The sequence below is a fragment of the Mesoplodon mirus genome (genome assembly GCF_964341445.2).
Source record: "Mesoplodon mirus genome assembly, chromosome: 6".
Lineage (NCBI taxonomy): Eukaryota > Metazoa > Chordata > Mammalia > Artiodactyla > Ziphiidae > Mesoplodon > Mesoplodon mirus.
The window spans coordinates 105,696,859-105,722,944 of record NC_138982.1 but is presented as its reverse complement, the minus strand read 5'-3'; the positions used below and the strand labels follow the sequence as shown (position 1 = coordinate 105,722,944).

Here is a 26,086-nt window from a genome sequence, read left to right as displayed (position 1 = left end):
TGACACTGTTGAATATAAGATCCCTATGACTTAATACGGATTATTTTTCCGGATCCCAGCTGAATTGACGACTATGGTTAGACAAGCACATAATCAGTTAATTTTTCTGTACTGAGTAATGCTATTTTATGTTCAGGCTTACAAAATGCTTGAGAAACAAAATTGAAGCCATGTGTTCTCAAAATATACTTCTATAGAGCATTTAATAATCCTTTACCACCTTTCTTTTTTTATTAAAAATTACTCTGGATGCACCTACATTTTTACCTAAGCCATAAATGTAGCTTCAGTTATGACGCCATTAAAACAAATTTCCTTCAATTAGTTAGCCATATTGCTATTCTTTGTTTTACTGAACCATATATCAATGCACCAAAAAGCTCATAAAAGGCTCATTTGTATTTCAAATTATTTCATTAGAAATGAAAAAAATTGATTTTTCATCTTTAGATAAACTTCCTAATACCTTTTTTTTTTTTTTTTTTTTTTTTTTTTTTTTTGCTGTACGCAGGCCTCTCACTGCTGTGGCCTCTCCCGTTGCGGAGCACAGGCTCCGGACACAGGCTCCGCGGCCATGGCTCGCGGGCCCAGCCGCTCCGCGGCATGTGGGATCTTCCGGGATCGGGGCACGAACCCGTGTCCCCTGCATCGGCAGGCGGACTCTCAACCACTGCGCCACCAGGGAAGCCCAAACTTCCTAATACTTGTAAACACAAATTCATTTTGTATTAAGTCATAGGTTTGTTTTTACAATGGTTTTCCTATGTTTGTTAAGGTTGCAAATCTCCTTGGACAATTGAAAATTGGCCACTTAATACATATCTTGAGAAATTATCATCCAACTGTAATGACCATATATTCAACATATCTGAAATAAAATGAAAGAGATTGTCATACATGCTTGTGTTGAACAGTGTCTTCTCTCTTCTAGATAATGTTTGGTATTTACCTTGTCAGGAAAGAACTTAAAATATTGGGCAGATAATTTATACCCTTGAAACAGTTAATTAACAATGCAGATCAGTAAATTATAAAATGCTTAAAAGAGTGATTTAGATAGAAGTGAAATAAGAATTCGCAACAATGATGAATTCATCTTGACTATATACCTTCAAGAAGAGAGGGATTTAGGGTAATAAAGTATTGTCTAACTACTTTGTGGGAGCATTAGGTTTATCTTGAAGTTTACTGAGAGATAAGGTTGAATTGATTAAGCTATGATTCCCATATTTTTACCATCTGATATTTTAATATTTTAATGCTTGTATGTAAATATATATCTATATATTTATATTAATTTTCCAAACAAAATTTATGTATTCTGGAACTGGGCCATACAAAATATTGTCAGCTCTGCAAAGGCATTGCCTAGGAACTTGTCAGAGTTTCAGAATTTCAGGCCCTGTCCTGGATTTACTAAATCATTTGAACTAAGATTTTCTAAGTCTGCATTTGAACAAGCTCTTCCAATGTCCTGCGTATTAAAGATTGAGACCTCCTGCTCTAGAAAACACAACTGGCTAGTGTATTGACACAGTATTGTGTGTGTGTGTGTGTGTGTATGTGAATGTTCTTAAGTATATAAGTGTATATGTGTGTGTAGATATGAGTATTTCTCAAAAATTGACTTAAAAGGACTGCGATACAGGTTCTGTTTCATCCAAAACACTCCCTTCACTCCCCCACCACCTCCAGCCACATATGCTCTTGCTCAGAGTTTGCTCAGAGTTTTGGGATGTTTTCCTTAGATTTCAAGATGAACTCTTGGCTTGTTTTGACTGTCTTTTGGCAAGAGAAATGTAAGACTAGGAAATAACGGCAGTAATAAAGTTTGTTTTTAAAAATGGAGAAATGTTCCAGAGGTAATAGTGAAAATGAGTATAAGAGTATGTTTTAAATAGCATTGGTTAGTTGTAAGAAGCAAATCACATTTATCTATTTTTTGCTTTTCTTTTGATGACTTTATAACAATTGAATGAGCATTTTTCAGTTAACTCAGGCATGCTAATTTTTATATTGATTGCGTAAACTTGCACGTTCAAATCCAAGATATATTAATTCAGTGGATATCAGTTAAAGCATAGCAAATTAATTTGTGCAACCTACTGTGACTATTTTCAAATCCAAAATCCAGTAATTGTTCCAAAAATCACAGCCCTTCAAGACATTTTCTTGGATTATTCTGTTCTTCTAATCACCCTCAAACACTTCAGTAACAGAAGATTTCCTGCAAATTTTCTCCTAGGTATTTTTTTCTAATACTTTCTTTGTATAATGTAAGATCTTTCCTGTTGTTGCCTTTGACTGTGTTGAGCATAATGAATTCGCTAATGTTTTAGAATTTCTCTATCTGTAAAGATAGGCTCCAAAGAGTTTTGCAGCTCTAAATATGATTTTTCTGAGAGGGGATTCCCAGTCCTGTGGTCTTTCCATTAACTGGAAAAAAAAAATTTGTTTTTAATTTTCACCAAACTCTACCTTTTTTTTTTTTTTTCCTTTTGCCTGACTGTTCCCTTCCTGAAATTTTCAATTCTCTTGTCGTCTCCAACTCACTCTCTCTTTACCTTTCTTTTATGATATTTATTCCTACTCAATGAATTCTGGTAATTATACATCCTCCGTCTGCCTTTTGAACATTTTATTTAACAGGATTGAATTTTCTCTCACTGTTTATGATCCATCTGGACAACTTCATCTACTGCAGTGGCTTAAGCTACTACCAATCTGCTAATGACTGTTCAATTTGCAGTCTCTAATCTGTCTTCCCTTCTAGGCACTTACATCTAACTTTTGGTTTAAATATATATACACGTGCATCTCACCAAGTCCTAAGCAGAACTCATTATTTCCCCACCTTTTCTTCCTATCCCAAACTTAATCCCCTAAACTCCTTTGTCAATTAATTGTATCACTAGTCAGCTAAACACAGGAGAGATAAATCTTATAGGCCTCTTCCATTTTGTAATACTCTCACTACACCTTGCTTTCCCCTTTTCTAGGCTTGCCTTCTCTAGGTTAACCTTCTTGAAAGGGTAATACATTTACTGTTTTTACTTCCTCACTTTCTCTTTACTCTTTTATCTGAATCCTACTTGCAGACCAATTACCCCACCAAAACTGCTACCACAAAAGTCATTAAAACCTTCAGTTGTCAAACTCAATTGTCACTTTTCAGTCAATATCTTATTGGATATTTTTGTTGAATGCATTTTTGACCATCAGCTGTTTGTGAAACCCTTAAAAAGTTGGCTTCCAGTAGGCTAATCCCTTCTAGTTCTTTGCTCTTCTCTGTTTCTGCCTGTCTTAAATCCAGGCTTACCTCATTTCATTGAACTTTGCTTTATTGTGCTTCGCAGACATCGTGTTTTTTACAAATTGAAGGTTTATGGCAACACTGCGTCAAGCAAGTCTATCGGTGCCATTTTTCTAACAGCATATGCTCTCTTCTTGTTGCTGTGTCACATTTTGGTAATTCTCACAATATTTCAAACTTTTTCATTACTATTATATTTGTTGTGGAGATCTCTGATCAGTGACCTTTGATGTCACTAATTAATTAATTAATTGTTTTTTAATTAAAGTACATTGTGTTTTTTTAGACATTGCTATAACATGATTAATAGACTACAGTATAGTATAAACATAACTTTTATATGCACTGGGAAACGAAAAATTTTGCGTGACTTTCTTTATTGTCATAGTTACTTTACTGTGGTGGTCTGGAACCAGCCTGTAGTGTCTCCGAGGTCTGCCCATATTGGTATATGCTCGGGTTTCATTCTTGGCCAACTGATCTTTCTGCCAACACTTTGCTTACATGAATGAACCTACTTATTTTTTCATACTAATTACAGTGGTCCCTCGCTCAGCATCCTTCAGGGATTTTTCTAGAACCTCCTTGAATACCAAAATATGGGAATGCTCAAGTCCCTTACATAAAATGAGAAGCACAATCAATACAGTCAGCCCTCCATATTATGGGGTTCAGCATCTGCGGAACAGAGGGTCACCTGTATTTGCAGAGGAAATTATTTCCAAAGGAACAATTCCAGTCAAAGTCTGTGTCTCCTAATAGTTCATCTGCTCTTGGCTTTCCCTCAGGTCACTTCATCTATATAAACCTAAAATAGAAATTTTGTATTATGCCCATTCTCTCTTCTCAAATCTCTCTTGTAGTCCTGACTACCTCCTTCCTCAAGCCACAGATTGAAAGGCCTCCTCAACATATCCAACTACCTCATTGCTCATAATCAATCTATGAAGTTGTTTGCCAATTCCACCCAGTTACATGTGTGTGATTTGTAGTTCTACCATCACTGCTCAGTATGAGACCCTCTAGATCTCTTTTCTAGATCAAGATTAAAAAAATGTATTGAATGATTTTAATGTGTCAAGCACTAGGCTTACACTTTATCTGAACCATCCCAAATCTCATATAATCCTTACAACATCCCTATGAGATAGGATCTATTATTATTAGAATTTTACTAAGAGTAACAGAGCCAGGGAAGTCTGGTTCAAGAGCCCCACTTGTACCTCTGCATGATGTTGGCTATTCTATTGTGAAGGGATCCTAATTGGTCTCTTGGCTCCTAATTGGTGTTTTTGCTTCTGTTTTACCCTCCCCACTTAACTATGTCAAAATGATCTTTTTAAAATGCTAATTGAACATGTCTCTCTTCTTCCTCACATCACCCTCAAGTCCAGGCTCCTTAGAACAGCTCACAGAATTCACTGTAACCTTGCTTCTCCCTAACCTTCCTGTCTCCTCTTACCCATACCCCTTGATGCTGCCTCCAGATCCATGTGCTAGTAATAGAGGTGTATGTTATTTCCTCCAAAAAGCATGCTTTTCACGTTTAATCTCTCTTCTCCGAACTCTGTTCTTTAAAACACATCTTTCCAGGTGCCACTCAATTGCCATCTATTCCAAGGAATTTCCCTTTAATTTCTATTCCAAGGAATTTCCCTTTAATCCCTAACTTCAGATACCCCCACCCCTCCACCTTGTACTATGAAAACACTCTACCTGCATCTCTGTCTAACACTTGCATAATTTCTTGCTGTGATTCTGAATTATTTTAAAGGGCCCTCTTATTCATGTTTTTGACCTCAGTGTCTAGCACATGATTAAGCACATGTTAGGCACTCACCTTCTGTTGAACTGAACAGTGAGGGGAATTAAATATTGCAAATGTCTTAGTCATCTCCCTCTTCCTTAGCCCCCAAAATCCATGTTTTCTCCTTTGGGGTATATAGTTTGTTTCACCTCAAACGTGTGTTTTAATTTCATCGTGTATCTTCCTTCTTTCCATCAGTTGGATTCTAGTTCAGTTCCTTATTACTTTCGTTATTTAAAAATGGCTTCAAATCTCACCATTCTGCCTCTGATTTTCCCTCCTTCACATTCAGCAGTGGTTCTCAAATGTCAGGGATCAAAAAGATTACCTGAAGAGCTTGTCAAGTTGCAAGTTCTTGGGTCCCAACCTCAGATATTCAGATTCCATGAGCCTGTGGTGGGCAGAAGGGATGTGCACTTTTATTTTTTATTTTTTAGAAACTGTTTATTTTCTGTTAGCCTATTTCCATTTTAGGAGTTTGTGGAAGAACAGGTTAAGACCACTCAGTGGTTGTTCCTACCCACTCAGGGGCCCGAGCAGTGGGAGCTTCAGGCTGTTCTTCAGTGGCGAGCTGAGCACTCCAGTCAGTGGGGAACTGCTGAATAGGCACAGAGGGCATCTGCACACCTTCGGACCAGTCAGCCACCTCAGGCTGAGGAGCAGTGAACTCAGAAGCTGGAGTGGTCCATTCACCCTGAAATTCCTCCTTGGTCACAGCTTTCTCAGCTGCCGCCTGCTCTTCCTTTTCAATCTCTTCAGGATCTCTGTAGAAGCAGAGATCAGGCATGGCCTCCCATGGGTGTTCACAGGAGATGGTGCCACACATGCACAGAACTTCCTGGGCAAGCACCCACCACATCAGACCCACTGAGTGATCTCCCTTTTTAGGATCTTACAACAGGATACATCAACTTAGTCTGAAAACAGAAATGCCTGAGAGGTCCTAAGTGAGAAATAATGGAGAAAAGCAGAAGAAAACACAGGCCATTTTAAAAAAGTTTTTTCATCTCTCCTTAAAGCTTTCATACATTAAAATCATACATTTGTAGCAAGTATTACTATCAAACTCCACTCATTGGGCCAGAAACCCTTGTGGTGTTAGCGAAAAACTTGCCCCTCAGGTAGCATACTACCTACACTCGTGAGTTCATCGGCCAGTGGCCTCAACTCCAAGCTCTAACAATGTGCAGGGGATGTGCACTTGTAATAAGTATTCCAGGTACTTCAATAGCAGGTGGGCCCTATACAACAGGTGGAGATGCTCAATGCTATCAGTAATTTTTTTCCTAAAACCCAGATATGATCAAGTTCTTACTTGCTGAAATGCTTTTTATGTCCCTCTTTCATCTAGAATATATTGTAAAATCACTGACATGTGGCATAGAAATTTCTGCAGTTTCCAATCTGCCTTTCAAGGAACATCTCTTACCACTCTGTCCCCCCACCTCTTCTCTTTCCTGTATCCTAGCCCTTTTGGTATCACATATGCTCTTTGCTCTATACATGTCAGATGCTTTCTTTTGCCCTGACTTGGAAACTATTATGATTTTGTTTATGCTCCATCTGCTTGCCTGCAGTGCCTTCCAAACCATTCTCCAATTAGCAAACTCCTACTCATCCTTCAAACTACAGCTCAGTTATTACTTTTTTGATGAGGCTTTCCCTGAATTGGCTGCCCACACCTCTATCCCCCCTACTACTACTTTGGCTAAATTCCTTGCACCCCTCTGTTTGCTGACATCATTCTTTTTCACATCTATTCAAAATGGCATTCATATTATGGAAACTTCTTGTTATCCAATGTCTCTTGAACTAGAGAGTCTATAATTGAGAGATCCTATATTATTTACTTTCTATTCCCAGGCCAGGAATTGCTTTTTACTTATTTTCACACTGTTGTAGCTTCTTTCAAACATGAATGCCTCTTTCCACAGTGATAAGCGGTTTAAGTGTGAAAAGAGAAGTAGTGTAAGGGGAAGCCAGTATACGTGGATATGAGCACATTGCCATGTTTTTCCAAAATGTTTTTAAATTGTCACTTCCAAATTAGGGTTTATTTTCTTTCAAGTTTCAGAAAAATTTTATCTAAACCTAGAACAGTGGAAAGACTAAAATTGTGTTGGAACTTTAAAAAGTGCCAGAGTCACCACTGTCTGAATCTTCTGTTCAGTACATGTCATCATTTTCAATTATGACAGACTTGGCACTTGAAGGGGGTTCTACAGCCTCTGGTGACATAATGTGGGAAGAAGTTAGAGATACAAAGTAACAAGGCACACACACAAAAAGTTAGCAGTCAGTCTTTTTTCCTGGCTTCCTCTACCCACCCACCCCCAACCGTTGATCCCAGCAGACAAACTAGTATCAGAAGCCACTTATTTAAATTCATGTGAAAATCATGTTCTCTCAGTAAAAACATAGTGTTTGTGAAAAGAATACTTATTAGCAAGGCCTTTCAAATCCTTATTTAGATTCCACAACTTAAAGCTCTAAAATTGATCACTGATCTTACAGCTGTCAGGTTACCTTTACTTTCCAGAGTTGTACAAGGAATGTAAGAGTCTTGTTTTCTGTTTAGAATAGGAAAAGATTGATGAGCGTGAGGATATTTGAGTGATCATTTTCTGGGGAATATTTTAAAGATACGCAAGAATAGTTCTCAAAATAGAAATTACAAAATTATTTGGCTGAAATAGATTGCAATTTTGTTGTCCAGCAAGGGAGATGGAAATAAGAGAAACCATTTATAACCATGGTGTAAAGTAAGTGAGAAAGTGTAAGGACACTATTATTTAGTCTTTGGGTTTGGAATGCTAAAGAACAGCTTCCAACTATTATCAGATTGGAAGTGGTCGGAAAGCTAAATGGGAAGCTGTGAGTAATGCATTGTTTATTTCACAGAACTCAGAGATCCGAATGCTAGATAGTGATGGAGGGAGGGTAGTGATGTGCTGTCAAGAACTTCAGGCTTGACTTCTATTACTCTTATTTATACCCACAGCATAGAATAAGGGATGCATGCTGACCTGCAGCTACTCCTAGGGCTGGGTTTGCTCACTTCCTTAGGATGCTGAAGGTTACTTCCTAGTTTGGAAAACCAAAGTGCACTTTATGCACACGGAAATCCTGTGCCAAATCTCTTTAAAAAGTCCTGACACCACTTGGTGTAGAACTGAAGAGACTTTCTGATCTGGGGTGCGTATTAGTGTCTTTCTGCGCCAGAAAGGGCTCGCGAAGAGTTATGATCCCATTGAACACAGTGAAGGAATAATCCCAATTTTCCTTTGAATACAATCAACAATCTTTCCTTTTAAATGAAGGGCTCCTGCTCTTTTAATAACAAACATTTCTCTGGCATTTCAGTTTCTTTTCCATTCACTCTGCCATATGACACTCTAGCAGGGTTTCTGGTTTCTTCGGGAGATTAACCTACAAGAGCATGTACTGCAAACAATAAAATAGCTGCTTTCCATTGAAAATAAGGAGGGGGTGATTTTCTCTCCCCACCGCTACTCTCCACCACCGCACCATCATAACTTCGGGATTTCCTGCGCCTTTGGTGACGCCCGCGACCTCCACCCCCTTCCGCCCCAGCTCGGTGCTTCAGAGCCTGTCTGCGAGGCCGAGCGCGCTGTCTTGTTCTTTTTCAGCGCTCGCTTCCGACGGCACTAGGACCCAGGGATGTCCCTGAGCGAGGTTCGAGGAAAGGCAGCCAGACTCCTCCTTATCTCCAGTGTCAAACTTGACATCAGCCTGCGAGCGGAGCATGGTAACTTCTCCAGCAATCAGAGCGCTCCCCCTCACATCAGTGGCATGCTTCATGGAGATATGCTCCTCTCACTGCCCTCTGCACCAGCAACATGGATTGTCACCTCTCCATCTTCCTCCTTCTCAGCTGCTCTGTTCTCAATTGCTTCGGGGAACTGATTCTCCAACCTTCCAATGAAGGTAAGCCAGGTACAGCGACGCGCACAGCCCCGTCCCGCGGGGCTAAAGCTCTTCCAAGCACGTTCTCACCGAAGCCTTCTCAGGTCCTCGAGGTCCTTCCGAATAAAGCGGTTCGCTCTCAGAGTAAACTAAAGAGGTGCTTTTATTTTCGGCTGTCTTCTGAAACACTCTAAGAGATAACTTTGGATTGCCTAAACCTAAAATGTGTTTTAAATCTGATACCAATTCAAGCAATTATCTTGTTTGCCAATTTTAAGCAGAAAGAAAGAAAAAATCCTCCAGTTTTACAACCCGGTATGTTAATTGCCAAATAGTCATGGCAGTATTTTATTTCCTAATTATGACCATGTAGTACTCTGAGAAGTTTAAAAGAATATTCCACCCTTCTCTCTAGATTCTTTAGTATGTTTAAAGGTAATGACAGGTTGTTCCAACTTAGGATCATGGCATTTATGAATGGGCTAAAGCGAAATCAGAGTTTGTTGAAGCGGAGATGTGTGTGTGTGTGTGTGTGTGTGTGTGTGTGTATTTATGTTACAACTGCTGTATTGAAGTGATGTGTATCCCGCCAGGCGGTGGTTTGCTCTGTGGTACAGGTTCTAATGAGCAGCATATGCCACGTTAACATAAGTGATATTTGCAGGAATTACAATAAGCTGAGATTGGATTTTCTTTGTTTAAGGGCTTATATACGAATAGGAGAATGTATTTAATGAATAGTGAAAACTCATGGGTAGGTGTAGTAAATAACTGAACAGCAAATTAAGAGAGAATGTTCATATGCAGCAAATGGTATTTCCTTAGTGCTGGGTTATTTATTTTCCTCCTAATGGGCATTCATCCCTTTTCAATGGATTAAAGTGCAAACCTAATATTAAGGACAGCAATGTTTCCTATAAGATTTTGTGCTTAATAGAGACATTGCCTTTTTCCTGTATACCTTTTATGATCTATTCCTAATGATTTGTGAATATAATCGCTAACTCTTAAGAAAAACTTTTCTGAATAATTGATTGCTTTCAAGCAACACTTACAACTTGGATTTCCTCTTAATCATTTTGAACTTATAACAATAATATTTAGCAATTTAGCAATACTGAGAAGTTCATGTGCAAATGCTACATTATATGTTATGTCACTAACTAAAAAATATATTGACAAGCCAGTACCGTGGTATATTGTATATATTATTTTTAAAAAACACAAGTAAAAACTCAAAAATATTTAGAAACTTTTTAATTAAATATAAAAACTGCCTCTCATATTTGGTGACCTACTTTCACTGCTAATAGAGCAGTTTAATTTCATCCTTTCCTTAGGGACTGCTTTTATCAACTTGGCAGATTTCATTAAATTTTTTGTCTTTTTTTATTGGGAAATTAAAAATTCTAAAATAAAAGGATCAAGAAATTATCTTACCTTCAAGTGACTTTTTTTTACAAATCAAATTAACATGTTTATTTGAAAGTAATGGTCAATCATTTTTTATGAATGAAAGGCAAGCATAGTTATCTGTATAATGAGTAACATATAAGTATGTTAAAATCAGTGTTTATTCTGTTTGTTTCTTTGAAAATATTAAAGTATTGATAATAGCTAGAAAATAGTAATATTATTCCCATATTGCTATGATAAATTGTGTTTATCCAGATGGAATATTTATAAACTATTTAGATAATGGATTTTAGTGAATTAATAATGCACAGGGATATAGCGAGTCATTAATGAGGGTCATTATTTTTGTGCAAAACGTAACCTTTCAGTAAATTACAAGAGAAAAAAAGGCCTTTTAAACTTATTGACACTTATATAAAATTAATGAATATTAATTTAATGAAATAGGAATTATCAAATGTAAATTGCTTTTAAGCCACACCTTATGTATATTAGGGTATATAATGCATATCATTATACAGGCAGGTACACACTGACATTATGTATATAAAAAGGTGAATATATTCAGAAAGCTGACATAATTACATTTAATTTGCTTGGGCAAAAGTTTATCTATCCATTGTTTGTGGGATTATTCTTTCCAGATCACGTCCTATGGTAGTCTCCTTTCTCTTCTGAGGTCATGAAGGGAAGCTTTGAAACAAAATGTAAAATGAATGGTTTAACTTGGGTAATATTTGAGTAAGAGTTCAAATATTAATGCAATAGCTTGGGACATAGTGGTAGAGTTGAACAACATGAAAAGTGAAAAATCCAAGTATGTGCCAAGATTTCTATGCAATTCTTCTAACAATGTTATTTGAATAAAAAGCAATGCTTATGAAAATTTATATATTGGGTAGAAGGAATAATGATAAAATGAATCTCATTAATAAATGTTTCTAATATAAATTTTGAGAACTGAAATACAAAATACTAGGTTGTATTTAAAATGATATGTTAAAAATTATATTTCAACACTATAGAAAATTTACTAGAATTTATTTTGCAATTTATTATGAAGATAGTCATGATAGAACTAAAAGAGAACAAAAACTTAACCACTGAGTTAATTGCTAGGAAATGTGCCATTGTGTGACTTATTTTTTCAAATTTGAGAATTGATAATCAAATATCAATTTTGAAATGCCATGGGTCCATGATAAGAGAACAATACTTAGAAAAAAAGTTTAGTATGAACTTTCCTTTTATTAATCCAGTTACAGACAACTTTCTAATATGCCTTCAAGAAAATGATTCCAGATGATACTTTCTATGACTGGCCTCTTTGATGATAATTATTTATAATTTTGATGGTTATTTAAATCAAGAATTGGCCTATATACTTAAATAGAAACTTTACAAAAGCTGCAGGGAACTTTATTAAAATCTTACCAGGTCTGTCTACATGACACATCAAGAAAAGACTTCCATGGGAAATCAACTACTTTTCATGACAAAATAGGATTGTTACATTATGTATTATTAGAAAAGTTTATATATTTGCTCCCTGTTGCCATCCCAGATAGATGATGATAATATTAAATAAAAATAACTTTACAAAGAGGTTAAAACTTGATATAAAGTAAAGAATCAACTATTGTTTGTTTAATCTCTCTTAGCAGTGGATAAAGTAATCTCTTTAGACACTTTTCTACATTTGAAGCTTTATGAGGCAGAATGCACTGCTTATTCATCAGTACATAATATACTAAATCATTTTTCTATCCAAAAGTGTTTGTAATTTAGAGTAACATTTATCTATAGAGTTATTTACACTGGAAATCAGTTTTCAAAATTAAAGTGAATAAAATTCAATCTTCATATATATACTACTTTTTTGGGGAGACTTTTATTGGAGTGGTAGGCACACTATATGAAATGTATTTCACTGAACGTAAGTCACTTAAGTACAAAAGGATACTATGTGATCGTTTAAAGCTCAAAAGCAAAACTTAGAGATGAGCACTGTATGCTTCCCTTTGAATATTAGGCAAATGATGGAGACAATAAACATTTAAATAATAGATTTTTCCCTTTTTAAAAATCAGTATGACTTGGCATCATTTTCATGTATAAACACTTATCCTCAAATAATAACACATTGTGGTTGAAATATTAATAGAGAACTAAGCTGTCATATCACCTTTATAGTTATTTTTTAAAGAGAGTTTACATTTGCTTTTAATAGCATTTTATCATTCTAGACTAAATAATTGAATGCATTATACATTTTTGTAATTTAATAGCTTTCCTAATGGCTCGCCCCTACTTCCCCCCAACAGTTATAACTTTGCTATTTGCCTGGAGGTAGGAGAAACCTTAATTTCACTATTTTATAACCCACAACAGTTAACACTTGACCTAGGTCATTAACAGGATTATCAGCAAATTTGTTTAAGCTTTTACTGACAACCTGAATTGCTACGATAATATTTTGATTGTGCCGGAAAGAAACTTCTTGCAACCTTTCAAAATCTATCATGAAATTAATTCATTCTGAATCTATATCTTCCTAAAGACTAATATTGATAATAATAATTTAAGTGGGGAAATGTCCGCTTTGATACCCCATTCTCTTCACTCTTATGTTTTATATATCACGCCATTCTTGTCCTTGTTATAAATGATCAATTAAAAACTCTTAAATAGTAAATATTCTTGCAATAACAATAGATTTATAAGTACAAACCAGCTTCATCGTAACTATGAACAGATTCAATTTTATACTTTCTTATTATTGGTGCTGTAGTTAATATGATTTTTCTACCCATTTCAAGATATAAAGTCAATTGAATATGTTTATAACTCAGAAGCAACTGGAACCATAAAAGGGAAACTACATATAACAAAACAACATTACCCCATGTAAGATTATGGTGCATTTTATATAAAGTTGTCTTTCCCATGAAACACTAGTAATTGGGAGCTACAATGAAAAGTACATAAAATGAATACAAACATTTTAAACAAAACGTTGTGTAGAATCCAAACTTAAAGGTATTTTTTTAACATTGTGTAGTAGATTTAGGGAGTTTCATGTGAAGATTTTTATTACTTGAATATAATTATGGTTTACTCTTTGCCTTTATAAACAATTTAGTAGTTTCACCTTGACTCATAAGAAACTTATTATCTTTAAAGAAAAGACTTAAGATTTTTTATCATGTCTATATATTATCCACATTTTAATATTCAAATGTTGGTGTGTTCTTTAAGGGTCCTTCACTTTTAATAGTTTCTCAAAATAACTTTCTTTATGAAGATCCCTAAATGTCAAAATTGTCTCTGAAACTCTGGATTTTTCTGAAATAAAATATATGCAATTTTTAAATATCAAATAATCAGTTACATATGCAAAGGATTTTTAGAGGCAAAACATATTTCCACAGTATATTTGATTTACTAACTTCAACACAAATGGAAACAGCAAGAACTGTTCTTGAGAGTTACATTCTCCAAGTCATAAAATCTTCAAGAAAATATTAATAAAACTTTCCACAAATCATCAAAACTCGATAAGTTCTTACAGACATTTACTTACTAGGAAATCTGTGATGTGGGTTACCTTTGATTTTAGTCATTCTCCAATGATTTTGTTTGGCATAAATACTAGATGGAAGGAGAAATATGTATTTCTTGGAAGAACACTGTTTTGCAAATCATTTTCTGTCAAGATCCTCAACTTTATTTTTTACACACTTGTCTTTAAAACTTCTAATAAATCTTGTTCTTTTAATTCCTGTTTGATAAAAGATTTAGAAAAATAGATGCAGGTGCCCCCTTTTTGATTCTGTTTTCAGAGATCTGGATTTTATCACCAGGGAGGGTCAGAGCAGGGCTTTTATCAAATGCACAAGTAGCTTTCCACAGATTTTTCAAATAAAGGGATGACTGGTGGTGTAAAACATTCATTATATTATTCATCCAGGTATACTGAAAACCAGGCTTTGAAATTTATTTCTAAGAAATTTGAAAACCTTAATTCTTCTGTAATGACTTTAGAAATAAAAACATTCTTGGACGTTTATAAAATGCAAAGGATTCCAAGACACAAATCAATCTAGGCAGACACCCCTCCTGGAAATCAGGGTGTGGGCACATGTGCACCCCTTGATTTCACTCTCTGTGCCTGTTACCAGCTCCCCTGGAATCAGGTAGTTCTTGGAATCTGGCAGAAGTTTTCCTCTTGGAAAAGTCTGAAAGTCAGCAAGTTTTAGTTTGCCTCCTACCAGCTTTCTGTGAAATTAAAAAAAATTAAAAAGGTGGTGGATTACAAAGAGAAAAAACGTCTTTGCAAGAGAATAGAAAATAAAAAGTCGATTAGAAAGATGGAGAGGTAGAGAAATACAAAGATTATAAAACCAATGATAATATTTGTCTTTTGCTTAAAAGAAAAATATTTACCACGTCAAACATCTGGCTAATCAATTTTTAGTAGATCTCTAAAAACCTGCGCACACACACAGACACGCACAAAAGGGTGTGTGTTTGGGGCGGGGGGCGGGTTTGGGGGGCGTTGCGTGCTTTTGTTTCTCCTCTCAAGTGTACACACTTTTGATTTTTCCCCTGAAGAAAATATTTTGTTTAGGAAAGTTTTGAGAGTGTAAGCCAAACCCCTTTGGAAGCCTGGGCGTATGCATGTGGAGGATGGATGGAATCAAAACCAGTTCAGCAGTAAAGCCTCCAACTTGGAGTGATGTTATTAAACTGGAAGCCCTGAGTGGGGAACCCCCTCCCTTCCTTCATTTTAAGCCATGTCCTGCTGTTCCAGTCAAAGCAGAGGGTGAAAATCCACAGAATCCAAACCAACATGGTGAAGTCAGAATAATAGGCGAGGAATGAGGCGGGAAACAAGTGGCCGCACTGTACAAATAAACTGTTGTGAATAACCTTAGCCATGAACTGGGGTGGCCACAGGAGGTATGATGGCGCTTCTCTTCCTTCGCATCACACCTCCCACGTTTGATAATGCAATATTGATTAAATTCCAAAAGTGTGCCTTGAGAAATTTTAGCAAGAAACAGAGCTTTACGGGGAATTCCAGGGATATGGCAACTGAGGGATGAGCAGGCGCCCTCGCGGCCACCACACCCACCACCAGGGCATCTTAACCTCAAACTCTCCGCCGCCGCCAGGACCAGGCTCATAGGTGCGGCGGGAAAACGGAGTCTACCAACAATTCACTACTTTTCACTCCTCATCGGATTCAAGATCGGATCAGAAAAGCCCATCTCCGGGTCCACGTCCTCCAGCTCAGCTCAGCCCTCGGGGTTCGGTGGTTCTTTGTGCGCGAGCGTCTCGGTGCCCGGCGGCCAAAGCGCGCTGCCCGGGCGCTGCGAGCCAGCGCGGCCTCCCGCGGGCGGCGGGCGGCGAGCACGCGCGAAGCCCCTGCGGCGGCCGGCTTCTTGCCGGCGTCCAGCGCCGGGCTCTCTCAGCCCGGGCGGAGGCTGGAGCCAGGGGAGCGCGAGGGCGCCAAGTTCGGCGGAAACTAGCGCCGGGCGTAGGCGGGGCGGGCGAGAGGCAAACGTGCGCCCTCTGCCTGCGACCACGGAGCTGCCGGCGCTCGGAGAGGGGCGTTCTCCTCAGCACCTGGACTCTCCTTACCTGGGGAGACCGCGAGCGCCTCGGACGCGCCAGGCAAGTCCCGACTTTCACAACAAACTCTGACCCGAGATCTCTGTCGCCCCCACCCTCAACTCCCCACCTCCCCCCATAGCTGGCAGTCTTTGCAGCTTGGCGTCCATAGTTGGCGCGGTCTGTCCTCCTAAGTTCCGGCCCCGCGAGGTGACAGGTGCAGGAGGGGGACAGGGTTCTCCAGGGTTCACAGAACTCCCTGTAGAGTTGGGGAAGATCCTCGTACCCGGCCCGCTCGGTTGGGACGAGCCTGAGACGTCCATTGTCCTGCTTGCTGCTGTGTTTCCCGACCCCTTTGCTATTTCTTGAATTTTCAAAAGATGTCTCTCTAGACGAAAATGAAGAACTTTTTTTTTTTTTTTTTTTTTCAGTTTTCGTTAAGACCATCTACTGATGCCACCTGTTAGGTCCCTCGGGAGAGCTAAGGGGCATGTTCTACAAACCCACTCCCCACCCCGTGCACAATCGAAAGTTGTCTGTTTTCCCCACAGCCCCATATTTGATTGGCACCGTTTTTTAAATTAAAACAGGATTTTCCCTCTTCTGATTTTGGGAGTAAACCTGGAATGGGCCAGGAAGGGTTTCTGGGATCGGCATTACCGAGGTAGGTTTAGTAGTTAGATGATGCTGATGTTTGTGTGGTCATCAAAACTTTAGTGTTTTTCGTAAAAGATAGAATTGTTGAATGCAGGGCATTCCAAGACTAAATATGGCTTCAGTGTCATGTCCAGTAATCACATAACAATTACACAGAGCTCCACTGGCTGGAAAGATTTTTCCCTTACATTGTCATTGAGTACTTACTGTACCTCATTTAATCTTAAAGCCGCCCTAAAGTAGGTATTATGACATCTCCCATTTTACAACTGAGGAAACTAAGTAAACTCATCGTAATAAAGTAGTAACTGAGCCTGGCCCTCTCTTGTCTGTCTTCTGATTTTAACCTCATATGTTTTCTCCTGTACACAAATGCCTGTAAATTAAGGAGGTCTCCTATTCAGGAAAAGCACTAGCTTCTCAACCTCAATCCTACTGACTATACTAATGTGTCTTGTTGACTCGCAAGAAAAATCTTAGAAATAGTCAGAGTATTGGAGTGAAAAATCAGACTTCAAAGTACTTTCAAAAAAGTACTTCAAAGAGTACTTTGAATCTGTAGTGTTTACCCTCATAAGGTATGATTATCTGCATAGTTGGGGACTCACTAAGAATTAAAGAAAATTTGATGTGGACAGAGGAATAAAAGATGTGATCTGTGATGTGTTTTCTTCACACATTCTTACCTCTGTCTTCCTTTCCTTATACTCAGACACTCTTTTCCTCACCCTGGAAAGATTCTTGTCAAGAATTCCATACACAGAGATTGTGAGGCAATTATCAATATAACCTGGATGTGATTTTTTTTAGTTTTATTTAATAAAAATGAAGTGTGAATTAACTATTGGAATTGTCATAAAGGTCAGTAATGGGTGGAAGTAGAACTTGGCCTAAAAAGTAGACTTTAATTTCTATGGAAACTTTCCCCTATTTAAAAGATAATTTATATATTATTTAAGATTAGAAAATAAATTATAAAGATTTATATCCTCTTTCATAAAAACACTTGTACTCTATTTAAGTGGAGGCATTGAGAAAAGGTAGCTAAAACAGGGTTTTGAAAGGTAGCAAATTGAGTTGGGGGCAATTATATTTTTCTTGTGGGTGTTTCAGCACATATGTTTTGCATTAATTGCTGCAATAAATTCTGTTAACCTGGCAAAGAGCAAAAATAGCATATTGATGACATCAGGCTTTCAAATCAGAAAGCTGCTTTCAGTACCTTGCTTTCTTCTCTGCACCATGAGAAAAAAAGTTTTCAAACGTGTTATCATTTAGGTTCCCAATGAGTTTTCTAACCACTCAAGCTATTGGCACATTTTCCATGAGCAAAAGCGAAGGCTTAGCAACAAACTTTTGTTTTCTCACTTCTGATGGATTAGAGTCAACAACTGTTTTCCCTACTATTTAATGTTCTAGTTCATATATGATTTTGCAGAACTCTCTCAAATCAAGAAAATGTAATGTGACTTCAGAGTCTTCAAACTGAGTTGCCTCTTGTTTTAAGACAAAAATTCTTGACAGATTACCCAGTGGGGACTGGAGCAAGGGGAGAAGCCTGGGTTAATTTTATTGCTAAGTCTATTTAATCAATATGAAAATAGTTTCATCTTGAATTTTCTGTATATTCACTAAGGGGAGGTTAATTTATCATCTTTAAAATAATAAAGGTAGATCAATAAACTCTGCAGGTCCAGTAAAAAAATAACACCCATCCCCCCCACCCCCGCCCCCTCCCTTGATAAAAAATGAGACTTTAAAATTTATTTTTTGCCAGTGATAAAGTTAGTTGGTTTCTAATCAGTATGAAATTTAGGCATTCCCTATCTATCTCAGGATGAGTACGGGAAACAAAGAACAGCTTGTTAGTAGTTAACATATGCTTTATTTCTTGATTTTCAAACGTAATTTAGCAACAAATAAAATTCTATAGATTTTAGAAAGGTACTTTTTTATTGCATATGATAACAATCTTCACACTGAGAAGTTAGGCTGGGAAGCTGATTTCCAATCGCTTCCTTGTAGATTGTCTAAATAATCCTCTGGCTAAGCAGAACAACACTCTGAGGAAAAGTCTATGTGCAACACTGTGTGTGAGTGTGTGTATGTATGTGTGTGTATGTGCATGTGTGTGACCAACAGTATTGTCCCCTTACGTAACTGAACCATTCCCTTTAAATTTTCCTTTCCAAAGGTGATCCTTTGGAAACTCAAGTTTTACTACCCTAGCCCTAGTGAAAACATTAGAACTCTACATTTAATTTCAAAGGCATAAATTTAAAAAAAAACATTAAAATGAATTAAGAAAACTGTTAAGAAAAAAATTAACTCATCTTTCATACTGCAATAATTTGGTTTATTTACCAAACAGTGCACACCTGAGAATTAGTTACTGGATTTCGGAAAAGAAGGTTATCAGCATGTTGAAAGGCCTTGAAGATAACAGCTTAGTTGGGACACGTGACTACAAAATGAATACTTACATAAAAAAACTTTTAACATAGACGTGAAAGTCATAAAAATTGCAATATGAATCTTTACAGAAGATTAGCTGCCTAAAGCTGAGTCCCTGGAATATAAGGAAGATTTTTTTAAAAAGATAAAGTTAATAATAACAACAATAAATTAGTAAAAACAAAGAGAGAAGACTAAATGATTTGCCTAATTTCATGTGATAGGGATAATTATAACCCAGATTTTTTTTACTGAATATATCTAGAAAACTTTATAAATAATTTGAATGAATGCATAATAAATACATATACAAGTAAAAAGCACTTTTGAAAGAACCAAACATTCAGAAAGAGCTATTTTAATAAGCACATATCTAAGCTCAGTGTAAATTCTGTGTGAACATATACATTCACACACATGTGTGTATTGGAAATGCACATGATTGAATATCAAAAAAGACCATCCCAAAACAGAAGCTTCTATAGGTGCTATTCATATTATGACTACACTACCAAGAAAAAACACTGAGATTTGTCTGAATTTTTCATACTCTTGCAGTGGTAAATGAAGTTTCCTGACCACCACAGCACTAATTGTTTGATACTTTCCATTGACACTATGCTCCTAATATGAAAAGTAAAGGGCTAGAGTTTTGAATTAAACTGATAGGCATGTGGCACTTCACTGGATCCTATGTGGGCCTTTATAAAGACCTTTATACATTGTGGGCCTTTATACATTGAAGAGTTTGTTTATATGTGTGTGTGTGTGTGTATGTCTGTAGAAAACAGTCATGGTGTATGACAAAGTCTAGATGTAGATATCCTCTAGAATATGATGAAGTCAAAGCTATATCCTGGGGCCTCCCTGGTGGCGCAGTGGTTGAGAGTCCGCCTGCCGATGCAGGGGATACGGGTTCGTGCCCCGGTCTGGGAGGATCCCATATGCCGCGGAGCGGCTGGGCCCGTGAGCCATGGCCGCTGGGCCTGCGCGTCCGGAGCCTGTGCTCCGCAACGGGAGAGGCCACAACAGTGAGAGGCCCGCATACCGCAAAAAAAAAAAAAAAAAAAAAAAAAAAGCTATATCCTGATTTTAATTTTCCAGAAATTTAAACCAATTTATTCTGCATTGGGCTTCTTTTAAAATTAAAAAAAAGTTTTGTGATATAAAAATGTCCAAGGAATGTTTTTATTTTCTTATTTTTTGACATCTTTTTTGGAGTATAATTGCTTTACAATGGTGTGTTAGTTTCTGCAGTATAACAAAGTAAATCAGTTATACATATACATATGTTCCCATATCTCTTCCCTCTTACGTCTCCCTCACTCCCACCCTCCCTATCTCACCCCTCTAGGTGGTCACAACGCACCAAACTGATCTCCCTGTGCTATGCGGCTGCTTCCCACTAGCTATCTATTTTATGTTTGGTAGTGTATATATGTCCATGCCACTCTCTCACTTTGTCACAGCTTACCCTTCCCCCTCCCCATATCCTCAAGTCCGTTCTCTAGTAGGTCTGTGTCTTTATTCCCGTCTTGCCCCTAGGTTCTTCATGCCTTTTTTTTTTTTTTCTTAGATTCCGTATATATGTGTTAGCATACGGTATATGTTTTTCTCTTTCTGACTTACTACACTCTGTATGACAGACTCTAGGCCCATCCACCTCACTACAAATAACTCAATTTCGTTTCTTTTTGTGGCTGAGTAATATTCCACTGTATATATGTGCCATACCTTCTTTATCCATTCATCTCTTGATGGACACTTAGGTTGCTTCCATGTCCTGGCTATTGTAAATAGAGCTGCAATGAACATTTTGGTACATGACTCTTTTTGAATTATGGTTTTCTCAGGGTATATGCCCAGTAGTGGGATTGCTGGGTCATATGGTAGTTCTATTTTTAGTTTTTTAAGGAACCTCCATACTGTTCTCCATAGCGGCTGTACCAATTCACATTCCCACCAGCAGTGCAAGAGTGTTCCCTTTTCTCCACACCCTCTCCAGCATTTATTGTTTGTAGATTTTTTATGATGGCCATTCTGAGTGGTGTGAGATGATATCTCATTGTAGTTTTGATTTGCATTTCTCTAATGATTAATGATGTTGAGCATTCTTTCATGTGTTTGTTGGCAATCTGTATATCTTCCAAATAATGTTTTTAAATTGAAATTTAATTTCATCACTACACTTTTTGTTCCCTATGTTAAAATTTGAATCCTTATATTCAAGGGACTTCCAAGCATATTTTTATTTTGAAAATAACTACTATATTAGAATTGTTTTGTAGGCCATCTTCTACATTCTATTCCATTTTCATAGCCATTGTTCAAACCCTGACTAAACAGACAGCTTACATTTAGTAGTCAAAGGTTAATAATCAAGCAATATAATAAAGAGTATATACCAAGACAGCCTGAATTTATGGTGTGAAGGCAAAATATATGTGCTAATGCTTGAGCACCTATTTGCCCTAATGATTATTTATATAATTTCAAATTGAAGGATATATTTTCATTTTTCACTTTTTAATCTGTCAAAAAAGTACTCTCAAAGTAGAAATAAACAAATTTTTCTGTTCTAGAACACTTTAAAAAGCTAAAATGTGTTGAAACAGTACAATGTTTACATAATCATTAATGTTCTACTTTTAGTACCTTACATTTTGGGAAACACATTTCACTTGTCTAAATGATTCATAATATAGGTTGACAGTGCACAGAAGCAAAGAGGCCTGCTATTCTAGGGACCATTATCAAAGCTGAGGTTGTTAATGTAGTAAAACCTCATTGACAGTAGAACATCCCCACTCATTTATTTGAAAGAATTATTTTGTTATAAGAACACATTCCCAAGGGATATTTTAATAGCTGTTTCCTCCATAAGAGTATTAATATCAGAGTGACCTTTAGATTTCTCAGATTAAAAAGAAAAAAATAGAAAATTTTAACACTTTAGAAACAACACAGAGTTAACATTTACTAAAGTATCCAAGTTTCAAGTGGAATTTTGGTCTGTGTTTCTGTTATTTCCTTGAGCTGCTCTAGTCATGAGAACACAAGACATCTTACTGTAAGACTATGTTTTGATTCCAACGACTTCTTCCTGCTGTTGGCAAAGATTGAGATGCGGCAGCTAATTACAGTTTCTTCTTTAATTAGGACCTGCCTGTATAGAAGTTAATCTAAAATTATTGCCCAGGAAGAAAAGCTAATAAGAAAAAGTTGATAGTATACCACCTTGTCCAGAAATCTGCTTATATCCCATAAATAAGCCATTGATACCATGCAACAAGAGGGTTTTCACAGAAATGTCTAGCACTACACATTTTTTTTTAATTTTTACATAATTATTTTACTTGGTTATTTGATTGAGAAATTATCATAAATTTATACTTCTATGACACAAAATGCCTGTAATATTTAACATAGATTACAGGAAGTTTTATCTACCTACAATTAATAGATTATAGTTGACTTCATTTATAGTCTAAAACATTTTTATAATTTTTAGTCTGTGAAATACAATACTAATGATCTATTACAAAGATGTTTTAATTATGTTTAGTTAGAAATAAACATAAACAGGAAGTCTATAGGAGCTGTTAACTAAAAATATATAATCCTAGTAGATAAAAGTTATGTTGAAATAGATAAGTACATTAATAAACCAGACTTCTCTATATTTCTTCTCTGTGGCATAGCTGGGTGTGTACAGTAAAAATGAAAAGCTGAGCTTTGATGGACTCCTGTCAGAAAATACATCTTGATTTCCTGATTCCATGTTATTCCAGAGTACCATACAGAGAATTACAACACTGACATCAAAATGTATTACTTCCTGTATCATTTTCTTCTATTTGCGACATTTAAGTATAACTTCGGAGCAGATTAAAGGTCTCTTCTGCTATCTGTAACCTAGAGCAAAGCTACTCTTTTCATCATAACAGAAAGTGATGAAAATGATAAAGATAATTAGTGTACAAGAAATGTGGCTGGGACAATTACAGTGATGGCACAAACAGGAAAGGAAATGTCATTATTTTTTAGTAAAAACAAGACATAATCAAAGGATGGGTTTGTTTTCTGCTGTAGTGGTTTCATAGTTATTTGCACTTGGTTATAAAAGCACCTTATAGCTGAAGGTTTTACAAGAAAACATGTCTATTATTACAAGTCTGATATTCTTTAGCCATTAAACCCTACTGTTCACCTTGACATTTCTAAATGTTTTCTTAAATGCAGCTATAGCATTACCACAAAGCATAGTTATGTTATTAAATAATTGAAACGATCTTCCACTTCAGTAAGAAATTGTGGCATTTAATTTTAAAAATTATTTTAGTACTGTCTGTATATTTGCAACACTTAATCTAAAAGATGTGAATATTTGTTTAACTCTTAGTCTTTCTAAGTGGACAGATAGCCACTATGAATCAGAATTTTGAAATGCTCTTGAAAAATCTTGTTGTATTAATGATTCTTTAAATGTAAAACTCCAGAAATTTATACCTGAAGTTTTTAATCTGTCCTTACTAAATGAGAACATTTGTTGCAAAATCTTATTTTAATGACTGAGTCCTTTAAAAATTTTTAATGAATTCTTATTAGTAAGAAGGGAAGGTGGTATATAAATTCTTGGTGCAGATAATTCTTTATGACATTGTCAGTGCTAGTGAACAAAGGAGTAGACATTTGATTGTCTCTTCATTATCATAGAGGGTAAGAAGGGAAGAGAGAACAAGACTCCTGAGCATCTTAAATCCATAATTCGGCCAAGTGGGATAAGTGACAGTAAAGATCAGTGGCAAGGGTTCCTTCTTTCCAGAAGCACTTACAACCAATATGAGCTAGTTTACCCTACACTTTGTTCTTATTCCTTTACTTCATTCTACGCCTTCTAATTCTCATCAGACACCACACATCATTTTGACCAGCAAATCTCGTGTTAGTGCCCACCTGAAAGCCAATTCAAGGAGACTGAGTGAGGATTCCCTTACTGTTTTCATGAATGTAAACCCCTTCACCTATTTATACATTTTTTTCTATTTAAAAGCAGTGAGACTAGACAGAGTAAAGCATGTGAAAGACATCCAGAACCATATCCATCCAGACTTCCCACAATGATTTCTTTTGCCAAAAACTCCTATTTATATCTCAAGTGGAATTCTAACACTTCAAAATGTGTCCAATTTAAATCACTTTTAGAAGTTAATATATGCTACATAGCTCTTTGAATAGAAAATATTCTGAAATTAATGAAATGACATATTTTCTGTTACAAACCAAAAATATTTGGAAATCAACCATTAGAATATGAAATCTGGTAAGAGACCATTTATATCTTTGGCAAATAACCTAGCATGAGGCAGTCATTAAAGAATTAGTCTATTTATATATTCCCACCTACCCTTAAGAATAATTTCCTAATATTTTTGTTAAAATTCATAATTGTAAACTCAAAAATTTTAGCAATTAAAATAAACATTCCATGTTACAAAGTGTCATTAAAACTCAGACTACAATATATTTGTACATCACAATTCTATCTGCCCTGGCATTTGAATAGTGGCACCACTTAAAGGCTATGATCAGGTCTGCATCGTTTTTGGGAGAGGAAAGCATTAGTAACTAATGTTCTTGCCTGTATCAGTGTGGGGTTTAAGACATTGCATTGCAAGGTTAGATTTAGTCAATGTATCCAGAGACATCACTCACAGCAGGTTGACTTTCAAATTCCATTAACTTTTCTCTTCTTCTTATCTCAATTATGCTGCACTCAAGATTGCTATACAACAGATCACAGGAGCCTTGAGGTTTATATCCTGGCAAATTCCAGTCTAGCAACCATTGACTTTAAGTGGCTAGAATTCTTAGACTGTGTTGTTCTTATTTGGCTACAAACAAAAACACTTTATAAACCCCAAATAGGTGCTTTTAAAAAGTGTCTTGATGTCACTTTTCTTCTCTATTAGGCCATATATTGATGGTTGATTTTCAATACCATTCAGAAGAATTGTATTGGAACTGTTGTTAGATAATATTTTAAGTTTACAAGAACATTGAATCTGTATAGCATGTAATAACCTCAGGTGGCTTTAACTAAAATTATATTATTTGATCATCACGGCAACACTGTGAGATAACCAGTGCAGACCTAATTATGTTTGATAGACAAGAGGATCAGAATCATGAGTAATGCTGCTAATTGTGTGTTCCCTCATTCATGCTAAACGGAGTGCACTAAAAATTCAATTTCTGAGTAAATGAAATAAAGTTAATCTTTTATACCAATTTTAATTGACAGTGCAATACAATTCTTTTAGTTTAACTTTTCTCCTTTGAGTTGAAACCAAATGCTGATGTGATAAAGCCAGTCCTTTTCCCCCATCATTATCATCAGAGAAAACTTAAGGGTATAGTTCTTTAGTTAACAACCTACATTCCAATGAGTAATTTACTAAGTGGAGAAAATATTTATATCTTCCTTGCCTCAAACACTTTTTTCCTCTGGTTATTAATACTGAAATTAAATCAACCATTCATCTTAGCAGGTGGAATAACATATATTCATCATTTAGTACATATTCAATTATTACATACACACAAAAACATTGAATCATTTAAGCCCCTGAAGGTATTACAAATATGATCCAATGATTTATGAATACTGGCCCTGTAAATTCTATGATGCAAATCCTGTGTAAAACTCAGAGAAATCAACTGCTGACTGTGATAGAACCAACAACTGAACTAGGTATATCTTTATCAGAATAAATGTTGGTAACATACTTTAAAGGTGAGGATGTATTCTCATATTTTCAAAAATTCTTTAACATTATATAATCTGAAATGTTATCTGTGACATTAATTGGTAGAAGTTTTTTAAAAACTCATTT

The 26,086-nt window shown here is 36.3% G+C and overlaps 1 protein-coding gene across 2 annotated transcripts in view; it reads left to right on the top strand.

The window, feature by feature from the left end:
- Positions 1 to 8,980: 8,980 nt before the first annotated feature.
- The window catches only part of EPHA3 (EPH receptor A3), a gene marked incomplete at both ends in the record, with an annotated part of 362,616 nt that continues 345,510 nt past the window's right edge, over positions 8,981 to 26,086 (top strand). For both annotated transcript variants that reach the window (XM_082625509.1, XM_082625508.1), the window contains one exon: positions 8,981 to 9,068. In XM_082625509.1, coding sequence (XP_082481635.1) covers positions 8,981 to 9,068 — 88 coding nt within the window. The remainder of the gene's footprint in view (positions 9,069 to 26,086) is intronic.